At 41.7% G+C, this 25,485-nt stretch overlaps 1 protein-coding gene across 9 annotated transcripts in view; it reads right to left on the reverse strand.

Moving 5' to 3' along the window:
* SYNE2 (spectrin repeat containing nuclear envelope protein 2) overlaps positions 1-25,485 on the reverse strand; it is a 1,823,309-nt gene that overhangs the window by 380,118 nt on the left and 1,417,706 nt on the right. For all 9 annotated transcript variants that reach the window (XM_069207355.1, XM_069207357.1, XM_069207362.1 and 6 more), the window contains one exon: positions 8,251-8,427. In XM_069207355.1, coding sequence (XP_069063456.1) covers positions 8,251-8,427 — 177 coding nt within the window. The remainder of the gene's footprint in view (positions 1-8,250; positions 8,428-25,485) is intronic.

Raw genomic sequence — 25,485 nt, forward strand, 5'->3', positions numbered from 1 at the left:
CTGTCATGTCCCCCCCGACTGTACATCACCAGGTGCATCAAATGCATATCTCCCCATATGCCAGCTGCACATGACGCTGTACCCAATAATTCATAGAGTCCCATTCTAAACTCCGAAACGCTGCATTAACCAGTAACGCAATGATGCTCACCATACAATGCTCATCTCATGCTAATGTTCATCTCATGTTCTCGCCTAACACACAGCACCCTCTCATGAGGGGCATCACCCAATTCTCCCCTGATCCGTGTCTTCCAGTGTTGCCCTGGGGTGCCTCGGGCAAATACTCCTTAGGCACATTACACAATGTACCTGAAGCACATCACGTTGTGATCCAAGGTGCATCAGTCAGTAGGTCCTAAGACATGTCTCCCAGTGCTCCCCTGGGAACATCAGCAAATGCTTCCCCCACCGAAGCTAACAGACGTCAGCTCTTGTGGTCCCACAGCATTGCCACTATGTGTTTATGCTATAGGCTGGTGAGAAAAAAGTCCACACCACACCATGCACAACCAGTGTGTTGTCTACATTTTCTCTCTAGACCAGACCAGCCTGCGGTCAATGGCATCATACAGTCGAAAAACTGCAGTGGCATGGGAGCAAACAGTGGAGGGAGTAATAGGAAGATTTGTTTTCTCACAAGCTCCCTGGGATCCCAGACCCAGAATTCTCAGCAGTAGAGTAAGCCTACTGTGTTTAATAATGGAAGAGCAGCAGGAGGTGACCCATAGACCTCACAAGATCCCTCTGTTTTACTGGATCCCCTGCTTCAGAGCCAAAGTGAAGGAGCATGAAAGGACTGCATAGTGGGCGCAGGTGCTGCACTCTACAGCTCTCAACAAAAGTGTGGCAAGAAAAAAGGAGCTAGGGGGCTCTTGGGGTAGGATGCTATAATGCTTATACACCTGGCAGGAACGAACAGGTTTTGAGGGATAAAGGCATTATTTGTACAGTGACTGTCAGACCCTGTTCGCTGAACCATGGGGGAAACAGGGCTATCTGTTGCTTCAACTTAAATATTTAATCCCACATGTACATCTACCTATGAAACCCTATTGTTAGTTCCTCATGTATACTCACAGGTGCCTTCTGAGTCTTATATTAACCACCTAATGTCAGCCGTCCTTTTGCTTTGTTGCTTTGTGCTTTGCAGGGTGCTTTGAGTGCAATAATGAAGCGCTCAGCGAGTATTATTATTAATCTGTAGCGATGATGTGTTGGATGGTTCATTATTTATGTATCACCATTTTGTTCTTTGTCTCTACAGTAACTTTATTCCTCTGCCCTTTCATTGTGGGTAGCTCTTAGAAATGGGGTCTCTAGTTGGCAGAGGTATACACCCCTGTCCAAATAGGGACCACAATCCTAGTCGGGGTAAGTCACACACAATCCAAATTATCCTGTGCCCACCCTCTGGTAGCTTGGCACTGAGCAGTCAGGCTTAACTTAGAAGGCAATGTGCAAAGTATTTGTGCAATAAACCATACAGTAACACACTGAAAACACCACAAAAATACACACACGGGTTTAGAAAAACATTTGATATTTATCTGGTTAAATTAAGGTCAAAACGATAAAGATTCAATAAGCACAAGTTGAGATATCAATTTTGCAAGACTAAAAGAGTCTTAAATCTTAGAAATCAATAGTTGTCTCTTGCGTGCACAAAGTACCTAGTTTGTGTCAAAATTACACGCACGGAGATTGCAGAGGTGGAGATGCGTGTAAAAATAAGGTGTGCATCGGATTTTCTGACATGTCACAGACGATGTGTCCTTTATTTCCCACGCTGCAAGGGGCTTTGCGTCAATTTCTGGTGCACAGTCTTGGTTCCTCACCTTGATGCGGGGATGTTTTGACTCCCAGGGATGATGTGTGGAAATCCTGGACAAGCGGGACAAAGTCACAGGCGTTGTGTCAATCTGGTAGGCGATGTGTCGATTCTTCTCTCAAGAAGTCGGGCTGCGTCGTTCCGGCTCAGCTGTTCGTCGATCCGTTAGGGCTGTGCGTCGAAGTTCCAGTCGCAACGCAGGCGCTGCGTCAATCTTCTCTCAGGAAGTCGGGATGCGTGGTTCTGGTTAGGCTGTGCGGCGGTTTTCTCATCACAAGGCAGCCTGTGCATTGTTTCAGGCAGGCTGCGCATCGATTTTCCACGCACAAGGAATTTCCTTGAAGAGATGAAGTCTTTTTGGCCCTGAGGCTTCTGGAAACAGGCGGCAAGCTCAATCCAAGCCCTTGGAGAGCACTTCTAAGGAAAGTCAGAGGGCAGCAGGGCAACAGCAAGGCTGCAGTCCTTCACAGCAAAGCAGTCTAGGTGAGTACTTTGGGCAGCCATGCAGTTCCTCTTGACAGGTTGCAGATTCAGGTCCAGAAGTGTCTGATTTGGTGGGGTCCGGGACTCAGTTTATATATCCAAAAATGCCTTTGAAGTTGGGAGACTTAAGAGAGTGGTTTTGAAGTGCACAAGGCCCCCTTTGAGTACAGGCCTGCCTGCCCAGGTCCGAGTAGGGGGCTTGGCAGTCCATTGTGTGAGGGCAAGCCACTAGCCTTTGAAATGTAAGTGTCAGGCCCTCCACCCTCCTAGCCCAGGGAGACCCATTCAGTATGCAGACAAGTGGAGGTGTAACTGAGTATCCTGTGTTTGTGGTTGTCTGGGTAAAATGCACTAGGGAGCTAATAACTCGCCTCGCCCAGATCTTGATTGGAGACAGACTGTAAGGCACAGATGGCTTTTAAGTGCAGAGAAATGCTCACTTTCTAAAAGTGGCATTTCTAAAACAGTAATATAAAATCCAACCTCACCAATAAGCAGGATTTTCTATTACCATTCCGGCCATACTGAATATGACCTGGTTACCCCTTTCTGATCATAATCTACCACTCAAACAGTATATGAGGGTAGCCCTAATGCTATCCTATGAAAGGAGCAGGCCTCACAGTAGTGGAAAACGAATTCAGGAGTTTTCCACTACCAGGACATATAAAACACACAGGTACATGTTTTGCCTTTTACCTACATAGCACTCTGCCCTATGGGTTACCTAGGGCCTACCTTAGGGGTGACTTATATGCAGAAAAAGGGGAGTTTAGGGCTTGGCAAGTACTTTTAAATGCCAAGTCGAAGTAGCAGTAAAACTGCACATACATGCTTTGCAATGGCAGGCCTGAGACATGGTTAAGAGGCTACATGTGTGGGTGGCCCAATAAGTGCTGCAGGTCCACTAGTAGCATTCAATTTACAGGCCCTGGGGACATGTGGTGCACTTTACCAGGGACTTACAAGTAAATTAAATATGCCAACTGGGTATGAGTGTTCCTGTACTGTCTCTCAGACAAGAACCATCAACAAAAATAATTTGGTTATTTTCTTCCAATCGGGTATCTCCAAAGTCAGGTCTCGGTTTTGTGCACAACTCAGTTACTTTGAGACAATCATGTTCAACATCTTCCTATTTCTCAAATTCAGTAGTATCACTTGGAAGTAAAGTTGCCGGGTTCAGCACTGTACATCTTTTCAGTGTCACGTTTGGAGCACTCAAAATACTTGTCACATACCTAGTCAACCTAGCACCAGTCAAGTATTGGGTTTTCGTCCTTGTCAGTAAAATTTAGATCGAGTGAGAGATCATTACAGTCAGGGGATATCCCATCACTACTTCTTCACACTGTGAAAGACTCTGGCCAACTGCGCCAACTGCATGCAAACAACCTGGTAAGGCTGCTGCAACTGGGTGCAAAGTAGCTGAAAAATATGCTACTGGGCGATGAGCACCTCCATGGACCTGAGTCAAGACAGACAATGAACATGCATCATGCTCATGACAAAACAATGTGAAAGGTTTTGTGTAGTCGTATACCCAACGCTGGAGCTGTGCACAAACTCTCTCTCAATTCAGTGAACGCTTTCACCTCATCTTGATCTAGCACTATGGGATCTGTTACATCCTTATGGGTCAACTTCTGCAATAGCTTTGAAATTCCTGAAAAATTCGGAATCCATTGACGGAATCCATAGCCCACCATTCCCAGGACATCCTGACATCTCTCTGCGAGGTTGGAGGACTTATCTGCAGTATCATTGTGATCCTTTCTCTGGATATTTTCCTCAACCCTTTTTAAATTTGGTGACCCAAATACTTCACTACCTTCTGACAGCACTGCAATTTCAGTGGTGACACTTTATGACCATACTTTCCCAAATGATTCAGCAGGGCAATTGAGTCATACTTACCCTCGTCCCTTGTCTTGCATGCAATCAATAAGTCATCAATATACTGTACCAGAGTCGACTGAAAAGGTAACTCTAACGACTCCAAATTCTTTTTCAAGATCTGGTTAAACAAGGAAGGTGATTCCGTGAACTCTTGAGGAAGTCTACACCAACAGTAAACTCGATCTAAGAATTTTAAACTAAAAAAAATGTGACTATCCACGTGTAGGGGCACATAAAAGAACGCTTGTGACAAATCAACAACTGTGAACCATTCTGCATCACATGGAATCAGGAACATCATTACATCTGGGTTGAGCACTACGGGACAACATTTGACCACAAATGTCATTTATTTTTCTCAAATCCTGAACAATTCTAACCTTCCCACATGGCTTCTTCAAACCCATTAATGGTGAATTACATGGGCTACTCAACACCTCCTTCAAAACTCCCTGCTTCACAAAATCTGAAATTATCTGAGCCACTTTCATCAGGACATCTTGTGGCATGTTACACTGAGGAAGCTGCAGAAACACTGCATCCTGCTTCAAAGTAACCTTAATTCGCTCCACTCCCTTGATCAAGCCCACTTCTTTCCCTACCAAATCCCACACGTTTTCTTGCACTGTTCCCTGCAAATCAGAATGAAGCTCTCTCACTGTGAACATTGGGAAAAACTCAATCAAGGGGTACTCCTCATTGATAGTTTAACACTCAGTTTCTGGGGCTGGGTCTTCCTCATTATCACTATTTGTCTGGATCTCAATTCCATCATTTGAACAAGTAATCAGACACCTTGTCTTACACAGCAAGTCCCTTCACAGTAGGGATACTGGACTCGTCCTTGGAAATTGCCAATCTCAACTTGCACTGGATCTGTAATCGGATTTGTCAAAAACTGATTCCCTACCCACACAACCTGAACCGTTCGACCTGAAAGGGGCAAATTCGGAACTTCTGCACTTCTCACTGTAGAGCGTGCAGATCCCATGTCCACCAGGAATGAGACTTTGTGGCCCATTACCTTTCCCTTCACATAAGGTCCTCTCTGATCTACATCTAGAGAAGTCGCAAGCACACATGGCTCCTCATTGGAACTATCACTCATCCATTCACCATTTATTTCATTCTCACTGTGTAACGGGAATTGGTGCACTGCCTTACTACTTCTGTCTTGTCTCTGACCTGTGACCTGTTGAGAAAGCATCATCTGTTGCTGCTCCATCAGGGCTTGAGGTATCTGCATTTGCTGTCTAGGTACCATGAGAACCTGCTGCTGCACCGGCTGCAAGTGTGATACTTGTGCATGGAGCATTTGCATCTGCTGCATGGGCTGAAAAGTTTGCACTTGATTCACAATATTCTGAAAATTTGGATTTGGACCTCTCACTTTTGGTCCTCTTATATTCTGATATGCATTGACGTCATTACCTTGCTGAACAACACCCTCTTGTACCATCATCGGACACTCCCACTTCCAGTGTCCCACGGCTCCGCAAATGTGACACGGTAATAGCTTTTTCATCCCCTGCACATCATTTTGAAACAATACAGTATTCAGATCTGGGCCACGATTCATATTGCCTCCACTACCCCTACCTCTCATCTGAGGCTGAAACATAACATTTCCCTACTGCTGCGGCATCTGTTGCACAAAATTTCCTTGCCTTAATCTGCATCACCATTGTCTTCTCTTTCAACTTTTTCAGCTTCAACTCAATCTCGTCACTACAGTATTTCGCATACCTGCAACACCTCATCAAATGGCTTTGTTTGCCAGCAAATCAACTTACTCTTTATCATCCGATCAATCACAGGTCTCAGTCCTTCCACAAACCTGAACACAAAATGCAGCATGTCTTTCGGATCAACCGCTTCTTTGCCACTGTACTCCTTGAATGCCTTTAACAATCTCTCATAGTAAACATGTATCGACTCTTTTACCTCCTGCACTGTCCTAACAATCCTCTGCCAATCAATGTTTTTGGGTGAAATCCTCGTCTTCAGGAACTCAATCACCTTATAGTAATATTTCATTACTTCAGGAGATGGTGCACCTGTACTCTTATCTCTCTCTGGTTCACTTGTTGGCCAATCTACAGCTCTCTTGCACTCAACCCACAAGTCAGCTGGGACCACTATCTCCAGCAAGGTGTTCAAGTCTTCCCGCAAACATTTAGCAAGTTTCACGAACCTGTCTGTCTGCTAATACCACTCTACTGGCTTCTCTCTCAATTTTGGATAATCATTTGTAAATGATAGAATATCACTCCCACTCCAAGGGACATGAACAAAATTTCCCCCTGGGATTTCTCTCATTGGTAAAATCTTTATTTCCCCTACTGATGTTGTTCCAGCACAAATAATTAGGTAACTCCAGCTGAATAATTCAAACACTCTTTTAAATGTATACTAACGCTCCTTTCCAAAGGCATTTTCATCTATCTTTGGGAAAAACATGAGCTATTTCTGGAAAAATTACTTAATTCTTCGGACCTAAGAAATTAGTTGCTCCATTCCTTAGGCAAACTGTTTTGAAAAACATGTTTTTACACAATTGCACCCAATTGCCAAAGCTAATACTCCATTTGATGGACAGCTATCAGGTTTCTGCACAGGGCATGGTACTGAACTGGTAGTACTATGCACCCTAGATGATTTGACGAAGCTTGTCAGAAGTAGGAAAGCTGTTGGTAGATTTTAATCTAACCCATCATAATATTCAATTGTCTAACTTCTAACGAAGAAATCAGTTTCGGGAGCTCAATTCCCCAATGGATAAACCCTTTCTACTGGGTAGAAAACAACAGGTACAGTCAACCCCTTTCTCATCAGAAAAAAGCCACACACCTTCAGAGTCAAGCAGGGATCTACATGGTCTGTTTTTCAGTCAACCCCTTTCTCATCAGAAAAAAAGCCACCCACCTTCAGAGTCAAGCAGGGCTCTACATGATCAGTTTTTCTTTTGAACCTTTTCTTACAACCAACAGCATTATTCCTGAGTGGTAAGTTTTGCTTATAGACAGACGGTACACCTGTCATCTTTAGAATCCACCCATTATGTGGGAAATCACAAGCCTGAGCAAGGTCAGCTGCCTCTCACCACTGTTCTGACCACAGTTTGCTGAGGGATTTCTGTTAATTTCCTATTTCTGAATCCAGCCAAGGTGGAAATTGTTTTGATTCCACAAACCACTGGCAACTGGGAGTCAATGTGGTGGCTCACCACCTGCCCTAGCCCAACTGGTCTGTAATCTTGGGGACATTTTGGACAATGCCCTCTAATTAAAACTACAAGTCACCAAAGTGGCCCAGACCTGCACTATTCAGCTTAGACTCCTAAAAGAGATCTTGCTATTTATTTAGCCAAGCCTACACAGCACGGTTAGAAACGTACTAGTCCAATACAGTCTGGATTATGCCAATGTATTAAAAACTAACAGCCCCTGTGAAACCTCTTTATCAGCTTCAGCTTATTCAGAACATGGCACGTTTGGCTACTGATACAGCTATAAGATCTCATATCACACAGTATTAAGATCTCAATGTTGGTTTGCTCAAGGTTTATTTTTAACGTCGTGATAGTTGTTCACAGAGCAGACTATACCAAAACGAAATGTTTTCCCGCCAAACAATTGACCCTGCATCTTCCGGCTTATACTCTTAGATCTTGCAAACATTCTCTTCTAGGATTTCTTAGAATGCATGCTGCGACTTTTGTTGGCCTGTAGACACAGGAACACTCCTGGCCTGAGCCTCATGCAGACAAAAATCAATGTTATTTCCGGTAGTTACTAAAAACATGTTTTTTTCATTTTAATATGAAATTTATCTTACTGGGTCTCCCTAAGCCTTTACCTGTATTGTGCTTTGGTGTATGCTTGCACTTTAAATATATATTTAATCTAACAGAACATATAATGTTAAATTAACTGAATGAGTAGTAATTATTATTAATACTTAATTATCACAATAACAAAAGAAGAAAGAATTAAGCAAACATAAATTCTTAGTTACAACGCAAAAATACTTGAGACCTTTCCATTCAGCAGTCCACGTAGTCTATTCCATTTTAGGTTCATTGCACCAAGACGTTCCGCAAAATCTATGCTGTCATAGCGGTTGTTTTCTACATCACCAACGGTCAACTGGAGAAGTGACTGATTCACAAAATCTACAACCCATTGTTTATGGTTCATTTGCTTCCTTTGTTCCTGTTAAAAAAGTCCCACAAATTATCAGTCAATAAATATTTGCTCAAGGAGGCTGCAATTTTGTAGCAAATCAAAATAATGTGCCATTAAATCACAACGTATTCATCAGTATTCCTGACAAACATGACTTTAAACATAAAGAAAAAGACAATAAATCCAGAGAAAACTCATTCAAATGTTAAGAAAATTCACACATGTGCACTGTTCTTGGTAAATTTAGTGAGTATGACACAATACAGGATTACCCTCAGGCTAATAAAATGTTTTTAAAAAGTCTGCAGTGGGGACACTTAAAATATTGCTTTCTACTAATTTTTTGGTGCACAGAGAACTAATCACCTCCTCCAAGCCGTGACAGAAATTAGGACAATTCAATTAAGTACCCCTTTTTACACAGCAGGATCACTGACATAATATTGGAAACAACAATATCACACAACAATAATATTTTGTCACAAATATCAATAACAAAAATATAATTTCCTATACTAATAACAGTAAATACAAAAAAAATCTAAATATATCGTTTTAAACTAATATTGTTAAAAACATACAGAAATATTGTAACTTTTTATTGTATATATACCATTAATTAAATTTAGATCAATAAATCAAACTATCATTTAACACTATGTAAAAATATATAGTTATATAAACACACACATATATATATATATATATATATATATATATATATATATATATAAAAAACAAACCTCAAATACTCGAAGTGAACTCATGTGGCCCGAGAGGGGTGGTGCGAAAACCGGCACGAGCAAGCCGGTAATTATGATTCACCAAAACAAAAAAGAAAAAAGTTAAAATCGCACGCTCAGGATTCAGGGCAAGTGAAAACAGTGTTTAATCAAAGCACAACGCGTTTCCGCTGACACAGCTCGCTTGGTCACGTGATATTCACCACCAATCAAACATAGCTAAATACCATTAGTTCATAGACATAAAAATAAGACAAACAACAGTTACAAGGTACAGGATAAGAACCTAAGAGTACAACCTTAAATAACATTAAATTATACCAGGATTTTAGTGACTGGTGGAATCTATACCAGTACACATAATTGTCAAATATATAAATAAATAAATACATATAAATATATAAATATATCAGTATACAAATATATAATTATACAACCATGTGACCATATAGAATAAATATGTAAAGGGATAAAATATCATATAGAGGCAGAAGGTAAAACACCAAAATAGAACACCGGGCTAATGTATTATGTATTATCATAAAATATTATCACTTAAAGGCCCAACGGTGAACTATAATCACCCAATGCAAAGGATAAATCAAATAATTATTCCTAACCTGCAATGGTTATGATATTGATACCCCTATATCGCTTTTTACATAATTAATATTAATACACCAGACCAATAGTATAACAGAAACCTTTATAATATTTTCTTATCTTATAACCTGCACTGCCAACACCCAATAACGTGCAATACGACGAGAGCGGTGGCAGGTAGACATCAGCATTAATTTCAGCCGACCCAATGAATCTGAAAAAGATATATACACATATTGAATACATGACCATAGTTACCCCAATCTAATCAACTCCTAAAACCATATCATAAACACTATATTAATTCTGAAAAAAGAAAAAAGAAAAACTGATAACACATCTCTTATTTTTTAATATTCAGAAAAAATATTCAGAAAAAAATAAATATATATTAATACATTCTAATAGTACATTCATCTTTTCATAAATAAAATAATAGTCATCACTAGCCGAATTCTACCCTATTCTAGTAGTATTTTACTCATCATACAAATGGGTATTCAGTTCTTCCCCAGTATTCAATCCTTTAGGTGTCTTGGTCTCTAGATCTAAAATATATTTTGACTCTTTCTTCCTCAATATTAGTTCCCTATTACCCCCTCTATGGGATGAAGGGACATGTTCAATACCAAAATAGGACAACTGGGTCCAATCAGAACTATGTTTCTCTCTAAAGTGCCTTGCTACTGGGTAGTGATCATCAACTGAAGTTATGGCACGCATGTGTTCCAAGATCCGTTTTTTGACACTATGGCCCTCATTACGATTCCGGCGGGCGGCGGAGGCCGCCCGCCAGAATTCCGCCCTCCATAATACCGCTCCGCGGTCAGAAGACCGCGGAGGGTATTATGAGTTTTTCCCTGGGCTGGCGGGCGGTCTCCAAAAGACCGCCCGCCAGCCCAGGGAAAAACTCCCTTCCCACGAGGATGCCGGCTCGTAATAGAGCCGGCGGAGTGGGAAGGTGCGACGGGTGCTGTTGCACCCGTCGCGTATTTCACTGTCTGCAAGGCAGACAGTGAAATACATTTTGGGGCCCTCTTACGGGGGCCCCTGCAGTGCCCATGCCGTTGCCCCCAGGGGCCCCGCGACTCCCCCTCCCGCCATCCGGTTCCCGGCGGGAGAACCGCCAGGAACTGGATGGCGGGAGGGGGAGTCGGAATCCCCAAGCCGGCGCAGCAAGCTGCGCCGGCTTGGAGGATTCCTTGGGGGCAGCGGGAAACCGGCGGGAGACCGCCGGTTTCCCTTCTCTGACCGCGGCTAAGCCGCTGCGGTCAGAATGCCCTGCGGGGCACCGCCGGCCTGTCGGCGGTGCCACCGCGTCCCGCGGCCCTGGCGGACGTAATCCGCCAGGGTCGTAATGACCACCTATGTTTGGTACTTCCAACGTACCATCTTTTACAGGGACATTCCAATATGTAGATCACAAAAGGGGTAGTGCATGTTATAAACTGATTAATTAGCCTGTTTTTACCAGGTTTACACAGTGCATACTGTTTACGCATAACACTATTGCGGCATGCTTTGCAATGCCCACAAGGAAAAAAACCTTGAAGGCCATGGTCTCTAAGTTGAGATGTGGTAGTGATATCATTAGATCTTAACATATCCTGTAAGCTGCGTCCTCTTCTGTACGTAATCTGAGGTCTGTTTAATATCGAATCCCCAATGACGGGGTCACTCTTCAGTATCTTCAAATTTTTTGTGATGATATTCTTAATTTGTTTTGTATCATCACTGAAAGTCATAATCAGTCTGGTATCGTCATTGTCATCCAACTTCTGTTTGGGAATATTATCAAATAAAATATCAGTTCTTTTTGTTCCCTTGATTTTATCGATTGCTTTTTTAATAACCCAATCAGGGTATCCCCGCTGTTTAAACCTCATAATCATCTCTTTTTGCTCAATTGCAAAAGCTTCATCAGTGCTGCTAACTCTTTTGGCTCTTAGCAGTTCTCCATAGGGGATACTCCACTTTAAATTTTCTGGGTGGCCACTCGAAGCGTGTAATAAGCTGTTGCCTGCTGTGCACTTACGGAAGAGTTTAGTATTGACCTTGTTACGATCAATCTTTATCAGTGTGTCCAAAAATTCAATAGAGAGCCTACTCATTTTGTGCGTCAGTCCTATATTCAGATCATTATTATTTAATTTGTCAACAAAATGGGAAGCTTCTTCCTCTGATCCTTTCCAAATAATGAAAAGATCATCAATATATCTTAGCCATAAGATTGCCTGACTAGTTTCTGGATATTTATCTTCATCTTTGAAAATATTCTCTTCCCACCAGCCTAAGAAGAGACAGGCAAAACTTGGAGCAAAACAAGTGCCCATCGCAGTTCCAAGGATCTGCTGATAAAGGACCCCATTGAACAAAAAGAAATTATTAGTCAGACAGTATCTTATCATATCTACTACCATTTCAGTGTGTGCCAGGTATTTAAGTGATCTAGCATCTAGAAAATGTCTGCAAGCTGTAATGCCCCTATCATGGTCGATGATAGTATACAGGGAGTTAACATCTAAAGTTAGTAACAAAAAATCATCTTCCCAAACAATTCCTTCGAGTTTACCCAAAAAGTCCTTAGTATCACGGACATAGGATGGAAGATTGACAACAAATTCCCTCAGAAAATGATCGACATATTTGGAAACATTTTCTAATGCACTACCACATGAGGATACTATAGGTCTTCCTGGTGGATTAGTTCTATCTTTATGAATCTTGGGAAGAATGTACAACACCGGTAGTTTGGGAAAATCTCTCTTAAGAAAACAATACTCTTCCCACAGTAGTAAGCCTTTATCTTTCCATTCCATAAGTAACTGCCAAATCCCCACAATACTGTTGGTATAACTTTCTTTAGTGGAAACCTTGTAGAAATGTGTGTTATTAAGTTGGCACATAACTTCCTTAATGTATTTTTGTTTATCCATAAGTACTATATTGCCGCCCTTATCTGCAGGACAGACAATAGTGTCTGTATCGCTTGCCACAGTTGTAATAAAATCTTTTTGGGATTGTGTTAAATTGTAATTACATTTGGATTTAAACCATGTTCTATGTCGGAATTGGATCAGATCTTTTACCACCACATCATAAAATGTATCAATATTATCATGAGTCATGATAGGAAAGAATGTAGATCTTGGCTTAAATCCAGTGGGGACAGACACATCATACGTAATATTTAAATCATCAAGGATTTGATAAACATTCCTAGTTGTGATAGAATCTACAACATTGTTCTCCAGTTCATACAGTGCAATCAGAGAGTCCATATCACTGATATTAAGAACATCATGGGAAACATCCCTCTGGGGGCCTATTGGCGGCAATATAGTACTTATGGATAAACAAAAATACATTAAGGAAGTTATGTGCCAACTTAATAACACACATTTCTACAAGGTTTCCACTAAAGAAAGTTATACCAACAGTATTGTGGGGATTTGGCAGTTACTTATGGAATGGAAAGATAAAGGCTTACTACTGTGGGAAGAGTATTGTTTTCTTAAGAGAGATTTTCCCAAACTACTGGTGTTGTACATTCTTCCCAAGATTCATAAAGATAGAACTAATCCACCAGGAAGACCTATAGTATACTCATGTGGTAGTGCATTAGAAAATGTTTCCAAATATGTCGATCATTTTCTGAGGGAATTTGTTGTCAATCTTCCATCCTATGTCCGTGATACTAAGGACTTTTTGGGTAAACTCGAAGGAATTGTTTGGGAAGATGATTTTTTGTTACTAACTTTAGATGTCAACTCCCTGTATACTATCATCGACCATGATAGGGGCATTACAGCTTGCAGACATTTTCTAGATGCTAGATCACTTAAATACCTGGCACACAATGAAATGGTAGTAGATATGATAAGATACTGTCTGACTAATAATTTCTTTTTGTTCAATGGGGTCCTTTATCAGCAGATCCTCGGAACTGCGATGGGCACTTGTTTTGCTCCAAGTTTTGCCTGTCTCTTCTTAGGCTGGTGGGAAGAGAATATTTTCAAAGATGAATATAAATATCCAGAAACTAGTCAGGCAATCTTATGGCTAAGATATATTGATGATCTTTTCATTATTTGGAAAGGATCCGAGGAAGAAGCTTCCCATTTTGTTGACAAATTAAATAATAATGATCTGAATATAGGACTGACGCACAAAATGAGTAGGCTCTCTATTGAATTTTTGGACACACTGATAAAGATTGATCGTAACAAGGTCAATACTAAACTCTTCCGTAAGTGCACAGCAGGCAACAGCTTATTACACGCTTTGAGTGGCCACCCAGAAAATTTAAAGTGGAGTATCCCCTATGGAGAACTGCTAAGAGCCAAAAGAGTTAGCAGCACTGATGAAGCTTTTGCAATTGAGCAAAAAGAGATGATTATGAGGTTTAAACAGCGGGGATACCCTGATTGGGTTATTAAAAAAGCAATCGATAAAATCAAGGGAACAAAAAGAACTGATATTTTATTTGATAATATTCCCAAACAGAAGTTGGATGACAATGACGATACCAGACTGATTATGACTTTCAGGGATGATACAAAACAAATTAAGAATATCATCACAAAAAATTTGAAGATACTGAAGAGTGACCCCGTCATTGGGGATTCGATATTAAACAGACCTCAGATTACGTACAGAAGAGGACGCAGCTTACAGGATATGTTAAGATCTAATGATATCACTACCACATCTCAACTTAGAGACCATGGCCTTCAAGGTTTTTTTCCTTGTGGGCATTGCAAAGCATGCCGCAATAGTGTTATGCGTAAACAGTATGCACTGTGTAAACCTGGTAAAAACAGGCTAATTAATCAGTTTATAACATGCACTACCCCTTTTGTGATCTACATATTGGAATGTCCCTGTAAAAGATGGTACGTTGGAAGTACCAAACATAGGTGGTCATTACGACCCTGGCGGATTACGTCCGCCAGGGCCGCGGGACGCGGTGGCACCGCCGACAGGCCGGCGGTGCCCCGCGGGGCATTCTGACCGCGGCGGCTTAGCCGCGGTCAGAGAAGGGAAACCGGCGGTCTCCCGCCGGTTTCCCGCTGCCCCCAAGGAATCCTCCAAGCCGGCGCAGCTTGCTGCGCCGGCTTGGGGATTCCGACTCCCCCTCCCGCCATCCAGTTCCTGGCGGTTCTCCTGCCGGGAACCGGATGGCGGGAGGGGGAGTCGCGGGGCCCCTGGGGGCCCCTGCAGTGCCCATGCCAACGGCATGGGCACTGCAGGGGGCCCCGTAAGAGGGCCCCAAAATGTATTTCACTGTCTGCCTTGCAGACAGTGAAATACGCGACGGGTGCAACAGCACCCGTCGCACCTTCCCACTCCGCCGGCTCTATTACGAGCCGGCATCCTCGTGGGAAGGGAGTTTTTCCCTGGGCTGGCGGGCGGTCTTTTGGAGACCGCCCGCCAGCCCAGGGAAAAACTCATAATACCCTCCGCGGAGCGGTATTATGGAGGGCGGAATTCTGGCGGGCGGCCTCCGCCGCCCGCCGGAATCGTAATGAGGGCCATAGTGTCAAAAAACGGATCTTGGAACACATGCGTGCCATAACTTCAGTTGATGATCACTACCCAGTAGCAAGGCACTTTAGAGAGAAACATAGTTCTGATTGGACCCAGTTGTCCTATTTTGGTATTGAACATGTCCCTTCATCCCATAGAGGGGGTAATAAGGAACTAATATTGAGGAAGAAAGAGTCAAAATATATTTTAGATCTAGAGACCAAGACACCTAAAGGATTGAATACTGGGGAAGAACTGAATACCCATTTGTATGATGAGTAAAATACTACTAGAATAGGGTAGAATTCGGCTAGTGATGACTATTATTTTATTTATGAAAAGATGAATGTACTATTAGAATGTATTAATATATATTTATTTTTTTCTGAATATTTTTTCTGAATATTAAAAAATAAGAGATGTGTTATCAGTTTTTCTTTTTTCTTTTTTCAGAATTAATATAGTGTTTATGATATGGTTTTAGGAGTTGATTAGATTGGGGTAACTATGGTCATTTATTCAATATGTGTATATATCTTTTTCAGATTCATTGGGTCGGCTGAAATTAATGCTGATGTCTACCTGCCACCGCTCTCGTCGTATTGCACGTTATTGGGTGTTGGCAGTGCAGGTTATAAGATAAGAAAATATTATAAAGATTTCTGTTATACTATTGGTCTGGTGTATTAATATTAATTATGTAAAAAGCGATATAGGGGTATCAATATCATAACCATTGCAGGTTAGGAATAATTATTTGATTTATCCATTGCATTGGGTGATTATAGTTCACCGTTGGGCCTTTAAGTGATAATATTTTATGATAATTCATAATACATTAGCCCGGTGTTCTATTTTGGTGTTTTACCTTCTGCCTCTATATGATATTTTATCCCTTTACATATTTATTCTATATGGTCACATGGTTGTATAATTATATATTTGTATACTGATATATTTATATATTTATATGTATTTATTTATTTATATATTTGACAATTATGTGTAATGGTATAGATTCCACCAGTCACTAAAATCCTGGTATAATGTAATGTTATTTAAGGTTGTACTCTTAGGTTCTTATCCTGTACTTTGTAACTGTTGTTTGTCTTATTTTTATGTCTATGAACTAATGGTATTTAGCTATGTTTGATTGGTGGTGAATATCACGTGACCAAGGCTGCTGTGTCAGCCGAAACACGTTGTGCTTTGATTAAACACTGTTTTCACTTGCCCTGAATCCTGAGCGTGCGATTTTTACTTTTTTCTTTTTTGTTTTGGTGAAATATATATATATATATACACATACATATGGGCCAATTTCACTCAGAGTAAAAAAACTAAATGCTTTTCATAGTGTAACCGTCATCCTCCAGGTTTGTCCCTTGGAGGTATGCTTCATCATAGGGTTCTTCGCATTCCACTGCGGAACGGGGCGTGCTGTGACCAAGGTTTAAATGGGAGCACTGTGTTCAATTTGATCCACCCAAATGATGGCAGATAGGAGTTGGAGGTTTTTTTTTAAGGCTGAAATAAAAAATACCTGACTAGTATGAAAAAGCTATGCTTTAATCTGTCCTCCAAGTAGTAAGATTAAAATTCGAGAAGATAATGGTAGAAAGTGAAAACCTGGGTTTAATGACTCTACTTTCTTTCTAATTCGGTCAACATGTTTCTGCCACCCTTCCCTTTGGCTTTCATCAGGACCATGTATCTCACTCCCTGAGAACACTCCTAATTATAAGTGCAAAGTGTTATTGCATTGTACAATCTGAATGGACACTAAGGGACTCATTATGAGTGTGGCGGTCTTACGACCACCACACTTTCGGTGGCGGTCTGACCACCACATAACAATCCTGGCTTTCTGACCCCCAAGGAACCGCCAGCTCTGCCAAGATCTTGGAACCCGGCATGCAGTGCTGCTCTGTGGATTATGACCCTGTTCTCTGCCAGTCTTTTTATGGTGGTAACACCTCCATGAAAAGGTTGGCAGAGAACAAGTGCTGGGGGGCCCCTGCACTTGGCATGGACATTGCAGGGGTCCCCTGCCCAGCACAATCGCAATGTTCACCGTCGGGGGTGGGGGTCGCAGACGATGAACACTGCGAAGGTGCTGGTGCACCCTGCTGGCTACAGCATTGCTGCCGGCTTGATTACGAGCTGGAGACAATGCTGTAGCCTGTTTCCCGCTAGGCCGGCAGGCGGAAACGTAGGGTTCTGCCTGCTCACCTAGCGGGAAACTCTTAATGACTCCGCGTAGGTGGCAGCCACCCTGGTGGGAGTTTGGCAGATGGTGTTTTCTGTCTGCCAAACTCCTAATGAGGACCTAGGAAACCAAACACCTACTTGGTGTATTTCGTTCCATAATATCTGAAATAAAAGAGGAAACTAGTCTGCCAGAGCGGAGGGCACATCGTAAGGGCTGTGTGCTTTGCAACAACATTAGTGAGGCTACGGTTGTTTACAAATTACACCCTATAGTGATTTTGCCCATGCATTTAAAAGGTTCCTCAAAACTATGTGAATGCAGGAACAAGGTGAGCACATCTTGTACATACGTTAATAATAACCCCTGTGGGTGAACATCCACAAAGAACATGCACACTAGAAAATACAAACATATGTGTAAAAATGACATTACATACATATAAAAGCACAATTTGTACTTCACAGGTATGTCAGTGATGAGGCCAGCCTGTAATTACACTCTACATATAAAGGGAGGGAGAAATAATTGTTGAGGATCAAAAAACGCCATCCTGTGTCTAAGGTTCCATTGGCTATACCACACGTATGTAGTCAAGATCTCACCTGGTAGAATCACCTAGGATCGCATAACCGGTAACTACATGTAACCTGTAAAACCCGATCTGCTGGCTTTTAAATGCGGTGTCAATGCAGCATGTGTGAGTAGTGTGTGCCCACCACTGAGGATGTCGGGTGCCGAAGAACTGGTCCGCGCACGCATTACAAATGGCTGCTTAGAAAGGAACCACTTGCTGGGACTTTTTCGGCCTTGCCTAGCTGTGTGCGCAAATAACGCATGCAAGCTGCTGCTATTGCTGGGAGCCGGTACACTGAACGGCATACCCAGCCAAAATGAAGGTTACTCACAGGACCATTTCCTGGTTCCATCAACAGCTTGGTTATACAGCAAACCGAGGTGGACGGGGGATAGAGTGGGATGTTAAGTAATGCCTATTCATTATTAATTAATAATTTTTAAGCAGTTATGTGATTGATATTAATTATGTTTATTATGTAATCCTGATTTAATTATTTATATATTAGATGATGGTTGCTATGTTTGTAGGGATATACAGTGGGAAGTTAAATAGGTAATAATTAATTTGCAGTTAATTTTTAATTTATTCATAATTATTTATTTGAATGTTAAATATGCAAAATATGTATTCATCATTTATTTTAGTTATATTTTAGGTGTGGGTTTCTGGGATTGTTAGCGTAGAGGGTGGGAAGTTAATTAGGTAATTATTACTTAATAATAACTTATTGTATTATTATTATTATTAAATATTGGAGTGGATATTAAGTATGTACAATATGTAATAATGAATTATTTTAGATGCGGGCTGCTGGTTTATAGGGATATAGGGTGGGAAGTTAATTGAGTCATATGTAATTAATAATTGGAATTGTATAATTAAATATTGATTCATAATTATGTCAATTGTGTTATAATTATACCTATATTAGTTATATTTTAGTTATGAGCTATGGGGCTAGTTGGATGGGAAGTTAATTATTTCACTATTAGTTAATCATTTTATTTTTTTACAAATATATATTTTGTGTTAAGAAATTATGTTTATATTTTTTCTAATTTAATATGGTTATGCAAATATGCGATGTGTTTGAAGTGAAGTAGTTTACCTACTGTTGCCTGGATTAGAATGGGAAAAGTAAATCTTACCCTTCCAAAGTCCAACGTTTCCCCACTACTGCTTAGACTGGAGTGTCAATAGTAAATTTTAGCCCTAAGAAGTCTAACGCTTTCCCTACTGTTGCACAGACTGGAATGGGAGTAGTAAATTTGACCCATCTGAAGTCCAATGCTTTCCCTACTGCTGCACAGACTGGAGTGGGAATAATAATGTTAACCCCTCTGAGGTCCAGCTCTTTCCTATATTTGAAAAGCCCCTCCGCCAACTACTGCTAAGTTATTCCTATACCTTGGAACTCTACTACCTGGTATTCAGAATATTTCCTGGAATTTGGAGAAGCTAAAGATAAGATTGTCTGCTTTCCTGAGGAAGGACTTTGGCTTTGGATCCTACATCCTCTTGAACCCAAAGCTCTGGAAGTTGTTTGCAAACGTCAGGAATCAAGCCCTTAGTGTAAATAGGTTAAGGTCTCTCCACCAACCAATGCATAGCTCAATAAAGATGTGAAAGACCATCATCAGGGTGCTCCATTAGAAGAAGGGGAACTCTGGGACATTTGCCTTTCTGGGAGATTCCTGTAAGCAACACAAGGTGGCAATATTTACTGGGTGGATTGATACGAGAACTATCTGCATCTACTTATTAGAGGAATGTAAGGGGAAGACAAGGAAATTGAGACACACATACGTACACACAAAAGGAAGGGCAGGTTTCATGTTTATGTTGTGAAGATAAAGTGTGAGACTGCCTTGGAATTCAGCATTCCTGAGCTATAGTAGCACATTTCACAAAGGGAGAGGACAAAGAAACAGGAGGAATTGGAGTTGAATTTCTGAGGGGAGAGGGAGGACTCTCATGTTAATAGGTTTACATGGACAGGCCCAGCAACTGAGATAGCGTTATGCCACTTTTGAGTACTCCAAGAATACTGTGTTCTAGGACTGTTTCTGCTCCAGTAAGACAAACTGGTGAAAATTTATGAAAAGCCTAATAGGAAATCCTAGCAGGGATATATAAAAAGCCCCACCACCAACCACTGCCAAGTTATTCCTATACCTTGGAACTCTACTACCTGGAAATCAGAACATTTCCTGGAATTTGAAGAAGGTAAAGATACAATAGCCTGTTTTCCTGAGGCAGTACTGTGGCCTTGGATCCTCTATCATCTTGAACCCAAAGCTCTGGAAGTTGTTCACAAAGATCATGGAACCAAGCCCTTAATGTTCACAGCGTAACTGAGGACAAAATGGGCATTTTGAAAAATGGCCAGTGGCACAATGAGGGCTGGAGTGTAGCTGGAGCCCTTACTAAATTGAGAGGTTGCCCCTCTCTTCCACTGAAATGTGAATGTCTCCTCCTCAGCTCCCCTAAAGCTCCAAACCTCCAGAGGCAGCTTCTAGGGTACAAAGGTTCATTTTTCTGTTGGGGCTGTATTCCAGGCAATGTCTATGAAGAGAATGGGTACAGTAGTCAATCTCTTCTTTGAATCCTTGGCTCGGGGCCCCTAGAAGTATTCCTGGAGGACTTTTTGAGCACCATAACTACCCCACAGCATCATAACTGAAGAGAAGATTTTTTTTTGGTATCAGTTTCAAAAGGGAAACGTCCAGAACAATGATTAAATTGTTAATGCAAGCAGACCACGCTTGCCTTAACAACGGCTCCCCTTTTAGCTGCTTTAACCATGCATGTGCTGAACAACGCACATATGTGGTTAAGGCAGAGAAAAAGGGAGAGTGCATTGGGAGGGGACGTGGTCAGGTAATTGGGGCTGGGGCAGGGTTGAGGGTAGTTTATAGGGGTGGGGGTGGGGTTGGATTAAGGGCTTGCAGTAGGGGTGGGGGTTGGGGCAGTTTTTTTTAGGGGTGGGGGATCGGGTACTTCTTGTTTTTAGGGGAGGGGTGGGGGGATCTGGGTAGTTCTGTTTTTAGGGGCAGGGGTTGGGTAGTTGTGTTTTTAAGAGCAGGAGTGGGGGTCTGGGTAGTTTTATTTTGGGGTGGGGGTTAGGGTACTTTTGTTTTTGGGTGTGGGGTAGTTTAGTTTTTGGGGGTTGGGGGTCAGGGTAGTTTGTTTTTTGGGTGTTGGGGATCGGGGTGGTTTGTTTTTTGGGGGATTGGGGTAGTTAGATTTTTGGGGATAGGTGGTTGGGGTACTTTTGTTTCTGGGGATAGGGGTTGGGGTAATTTTGTTTTTAGGAGGTGGGTGGTCAGGGTAGTTTTGTTTTTGGTGGTAGGGAGATCAGGGTAGTTTGGTTTTTGGGGGAGGGTGTGGCGGGATCGGGGTAGTTAGGTTTTTAGGGGTGGGGCTGGGGGGATCAGGGTAGTTTGTTATTTGGGGTGGGGGGTGTCGGGTAGTTTGGTTTTTGGGGATGGAGGGATGGGGGTAGTTAGATTTTTGGGGGCAGGTATAGGGGGATTGGGGTACTTTTGTATTTAGGGGCGGGGTGGGGGAATCAGGGTAGTTTGGTTTTTGGGGTGGGGGTTAGGGGTAGTTTTGTTTCTAGGGGCAGGGTGGGGGTGGTCAGTTGTTTTTAGGGCGGGTGGGGGAGGTCTAGGAAGGGTTTAGGGCTCAGAGTGAGTGGGAGGTATTTGGGGTAGTTTTATTTTAGGGGTTGGGGGTCGGGGTAGTTTTAGTAATAGGGGTGGGGTACTTCTGGGCCTTAGGGTAGGTGGGGGGTCGCATGCTAAGACCACGCATGCTGTTCCCACACATGCCTTTACTAGGCATGCTTTTACAATGAAAAATTGTTGTAAAGGTATGCGTGGTAAAGGCATTTGTGGTAACAACGCAGTTGTTGTTCCGACCGCGTTTTTCAGGCATGCGTGGTTCCAGCATTCGTTGTTCCACCATACATTCGTTCTAAAAAGGTGATTTTTCCTTACATGAGAGTTTGGAAACAAAGACATTTGCTGCTTCAAACAAGAAAGACTGTCTTCCGACACAAGGTATTTACCTAAAAAACAAAACTTAATTATATGTGAGACCATTCATGGTAACAGGAGGCATTTCGTTTTTTTGCAGTGTTAAGAGCCAAAGCACTGCTGGCTTTTCATTTCTTAAAAGCAAAGCTTCATAGAAAAACCTTTTAGATCATTATTTACTATTGATACCTTTTTCGTTTTTCAAAGAAAAACCATAATCCCTAAAATCTTTTAGGAATGATTGCTGTTTTGATGTCATTTTAATAATGAATTGTTATAACTTTTTTACTGAATTTGCTTTATAATGTTATCTATGTATATTTTTCTCTATGAAAGCCCCAACAGATGTATTTTGTCTAACACTAAACACTCTTTCCTGAAGAGGAATGGCGAATTTATGTGACCAATAAAACGCCCAAAAAACAAAAACGCCCTGCTTTAAAAGACAACTGTATTACAGAGAATGATTTCTGTGCCTTCTCCAGCAGCTCCACAATACAACACATCACAGTATGCTTATATGTAGCGATGGGTAACTTGAAAGTTTCTTTCTGTTACAGTGGAGTAACGTAACTGGAATGGGTACCCTCCTCCGGACTCAGGTGTTGTGCTGAGAGGGCCCCCTGGAACTCGGACCCATCACCGTGGGGGCCTTTGTTACGCCCCACCTCTTTTTCTCAGGTCCCAGCGGAGCTGACACATGAAGAACTCAAATGTGTTTCTTCGCTGATCAATCAAAAAACGCTATTGGACTCATTCCGAAAGTCTATAACCACACAAAGTAGGAATGCAAATGTACTTTGGTGTTACATATTTCTAAGACAGCGTCGGCTCTGTCCTGCGATACCCGATTAGGTGGTCAGGAACAATGCAAGTGCATCTGGAGAGGTTCCAAATATGCCTTCTTGACTCCAGGTAAAACGAATACACTAAACACAGGGCTGACTTGGACACAATTGTAGGATTCTGTGTCTTTTATCTACTCAGTGTTTTTTTCTTTCCCAATTATTCCCTTTCTAGCCCTATTCTCCTTTCAACCTTTTCTTTCATTGTAAGTTATGCGGCTGCGGTCTTCCAGACTTGATGTGTTTGTTTTATTTGTACAACTAAGATTTGCATTTGAAACGTCTGTGAGTATTACCTTTCGGAACCACTTCTCTTTGTATTGACTTTTGTCTAAATCAATCTTTCTTTCCAAATAGTTATTTTTTTCAAGGCACTGAACACGCACTTAAGGGAAAAACACCAGTCACAAGTGTCACAGCATGATTTCTTTTAAATAAGCTGGAGCTTTTTACCAGTAGCCACATAAGCGTTTAGCTGGAAAAAACTGTACTTTACATCAGTCAACAAAAACATTGTGTTCTATAAGTGTATTTGTCTTAACAGCTGTTGGAGGTATAAATATCCTATCAGAAAAGAACAACGTCTTTTCATTGTAGAAATGTAACGTTATTTGAGAGGAAGTACTAACTAGAAACAGCTGGATATCTCATAAGTGTCAAGGTGTCTCATGAATAATATTAGGCAGATTCCCATCTTATCCATACCTCGGGTGCAGAGCAGTGAGCATCGACAGCACTTCATATTTTCAAACTACATTTACAAAGAAACAACATTTTTGAAACCAAGTTTAGAATGGTCATTTAACAGATATATTTATACCTGAAGCTAGGTTCCACTTGCATATGTCTGTCGTAGTTGACGAACAACTGTCTTTCCAACCTGACATTTTATCTTTGGTTTATCCAGACACTGAGTGCATGGCTGGGGCAGGTTAATGGTGATTCTCTTCTGTCTAATATCTTCACGGCCTAACCAAAATAGGCTTAAGGTCAGGATGGATAGGAACACAAGAGGCAATACCCATGTTCTTGACCATAAATGGATGCAAAAAACGATTTTCTGGTGAAGAGGAACAGTCATAATGTTTAAAGCGATTATTATTGTATCCTCTAGCAACCCATTCCTCTAAGCTCCATTTGAATATATGTATATATGTTTAGTTGAATAGAGAGAGATAAAGAGATCACAGTCTAGTATCTGGTCTAGAGTTGTTACCGAGCTCTCAAAAGATCCAAGGAATGTCAGTCACCAGGATAACAAGAATTATTTAAGAATTCTTTGCTCACTCTTGGTGGACTGGACCAAACAGCAAGGCTTTCCCCAGAGAAAATGTTTTGCAGATACACAACAACAAGCCAAACAATAATACAATAATACATTTTAGATATTTGAACTTACAGTTTTAAGGGGTGTCAATACATAGTGCAGACTGTGGCATTAAGAAATCTAATGGCAATCCCAGAATGTAAAATGTTCAAAAACCAAAGGCAACTCATGCTTTTCAAGTTGTTGCCTTGAAGTGTAATCAGTCGTAACAAAGTTCCAGTGAGACTGGACAATTATGGGTCTAGAAACTCTTGTTCACTGATTGAATCCTTGGTTTCCTTTAGACTCTATATAAGAAATGCACTTGGCTGGGATAGATAGAGTTGTACTCTGCAGGGTTGGATGTGGCTAGAAAGGAAATGCACTTGATCATTGCAATTGCAGGGATGTGCTGAAAAATCTCCAGAACAATTGTAGGGATTTTTGTGGCTTGTTCCATTGAATCCAAGACCGTTCTAATGGACTGAGCAGCTCCCTCTAATTAAGGGCTTTTCTCAGCCTCCTGTGCGATGTATCTTGTGTGTATATATGTGAATTCTTATAGCGTCAGAGAAGCCAAAAGGCAGTGGAGCACTGTAGAGGGTCATAGGCATTCGGATTACTCAGGGCGAAGTCCTGCCAAACATGACTGCACCTTGTAGCAGGCAACGTATTAGCATCTTTTCCTACAGGTTGCTTGGAGCAAGTTCCTCCCATTGGCAGGCTCTTCTCAGGAAATGGGTCAAAACGTCCCAGTGGATCACAAGGCAGGAAACTGCAGATGTGTGGTGGATAGAAAGGTTATTAAATAGTTAGAGGCAGAGCGGGCTTCATTGCCTGCTCCTTCTTTGTTCAAGAAGCTGCAGTCGTGATTAGTGCCTCAGCGAGCAGCGACTTGCCTCTGCCTTAGTGTAAGCAAAGGGTCTCCACACACTGAGTGCATTTGCAGACAGAGGGCCATGTCGTCCACATTGTGGTCAGGCCTTTCTCTGTGAATGAACATTTCTTAAATGACCTGGTGTGTCAGAAAGCAGCTCCTTGTTCCACAGTACTGTCGTTTTGTTTTATGTTTGCAGTTATGCAAAATGTCTGTCCTGGGGACCCCCAAGCTCAAGAGTGAGGCACAATCAATTTTCAGTCACCACAGATGACTGCTGTGCTCTCCATAGTGTTCTATGGCTTTGAGGGAGGGTTACACACAGCAATCTGGCAATGCACTGCTGGGTGGTT

This window comes from Pleurodeles waltl, chromosome 9 (genome assembly GCF_031143425.1).
Source record: "Pleurodeles waltl isolate 20211129_DDA chromosome 9, aPleWal1.hap1.20221129, whole genome shotgun sequence".
NCBI classification, from domain to species: Eukaryota; Metazoa; Chordata; class Amphibia; order Caudata; family Salamandridae; genus Pleurodeles; species Pleurodeles waltl.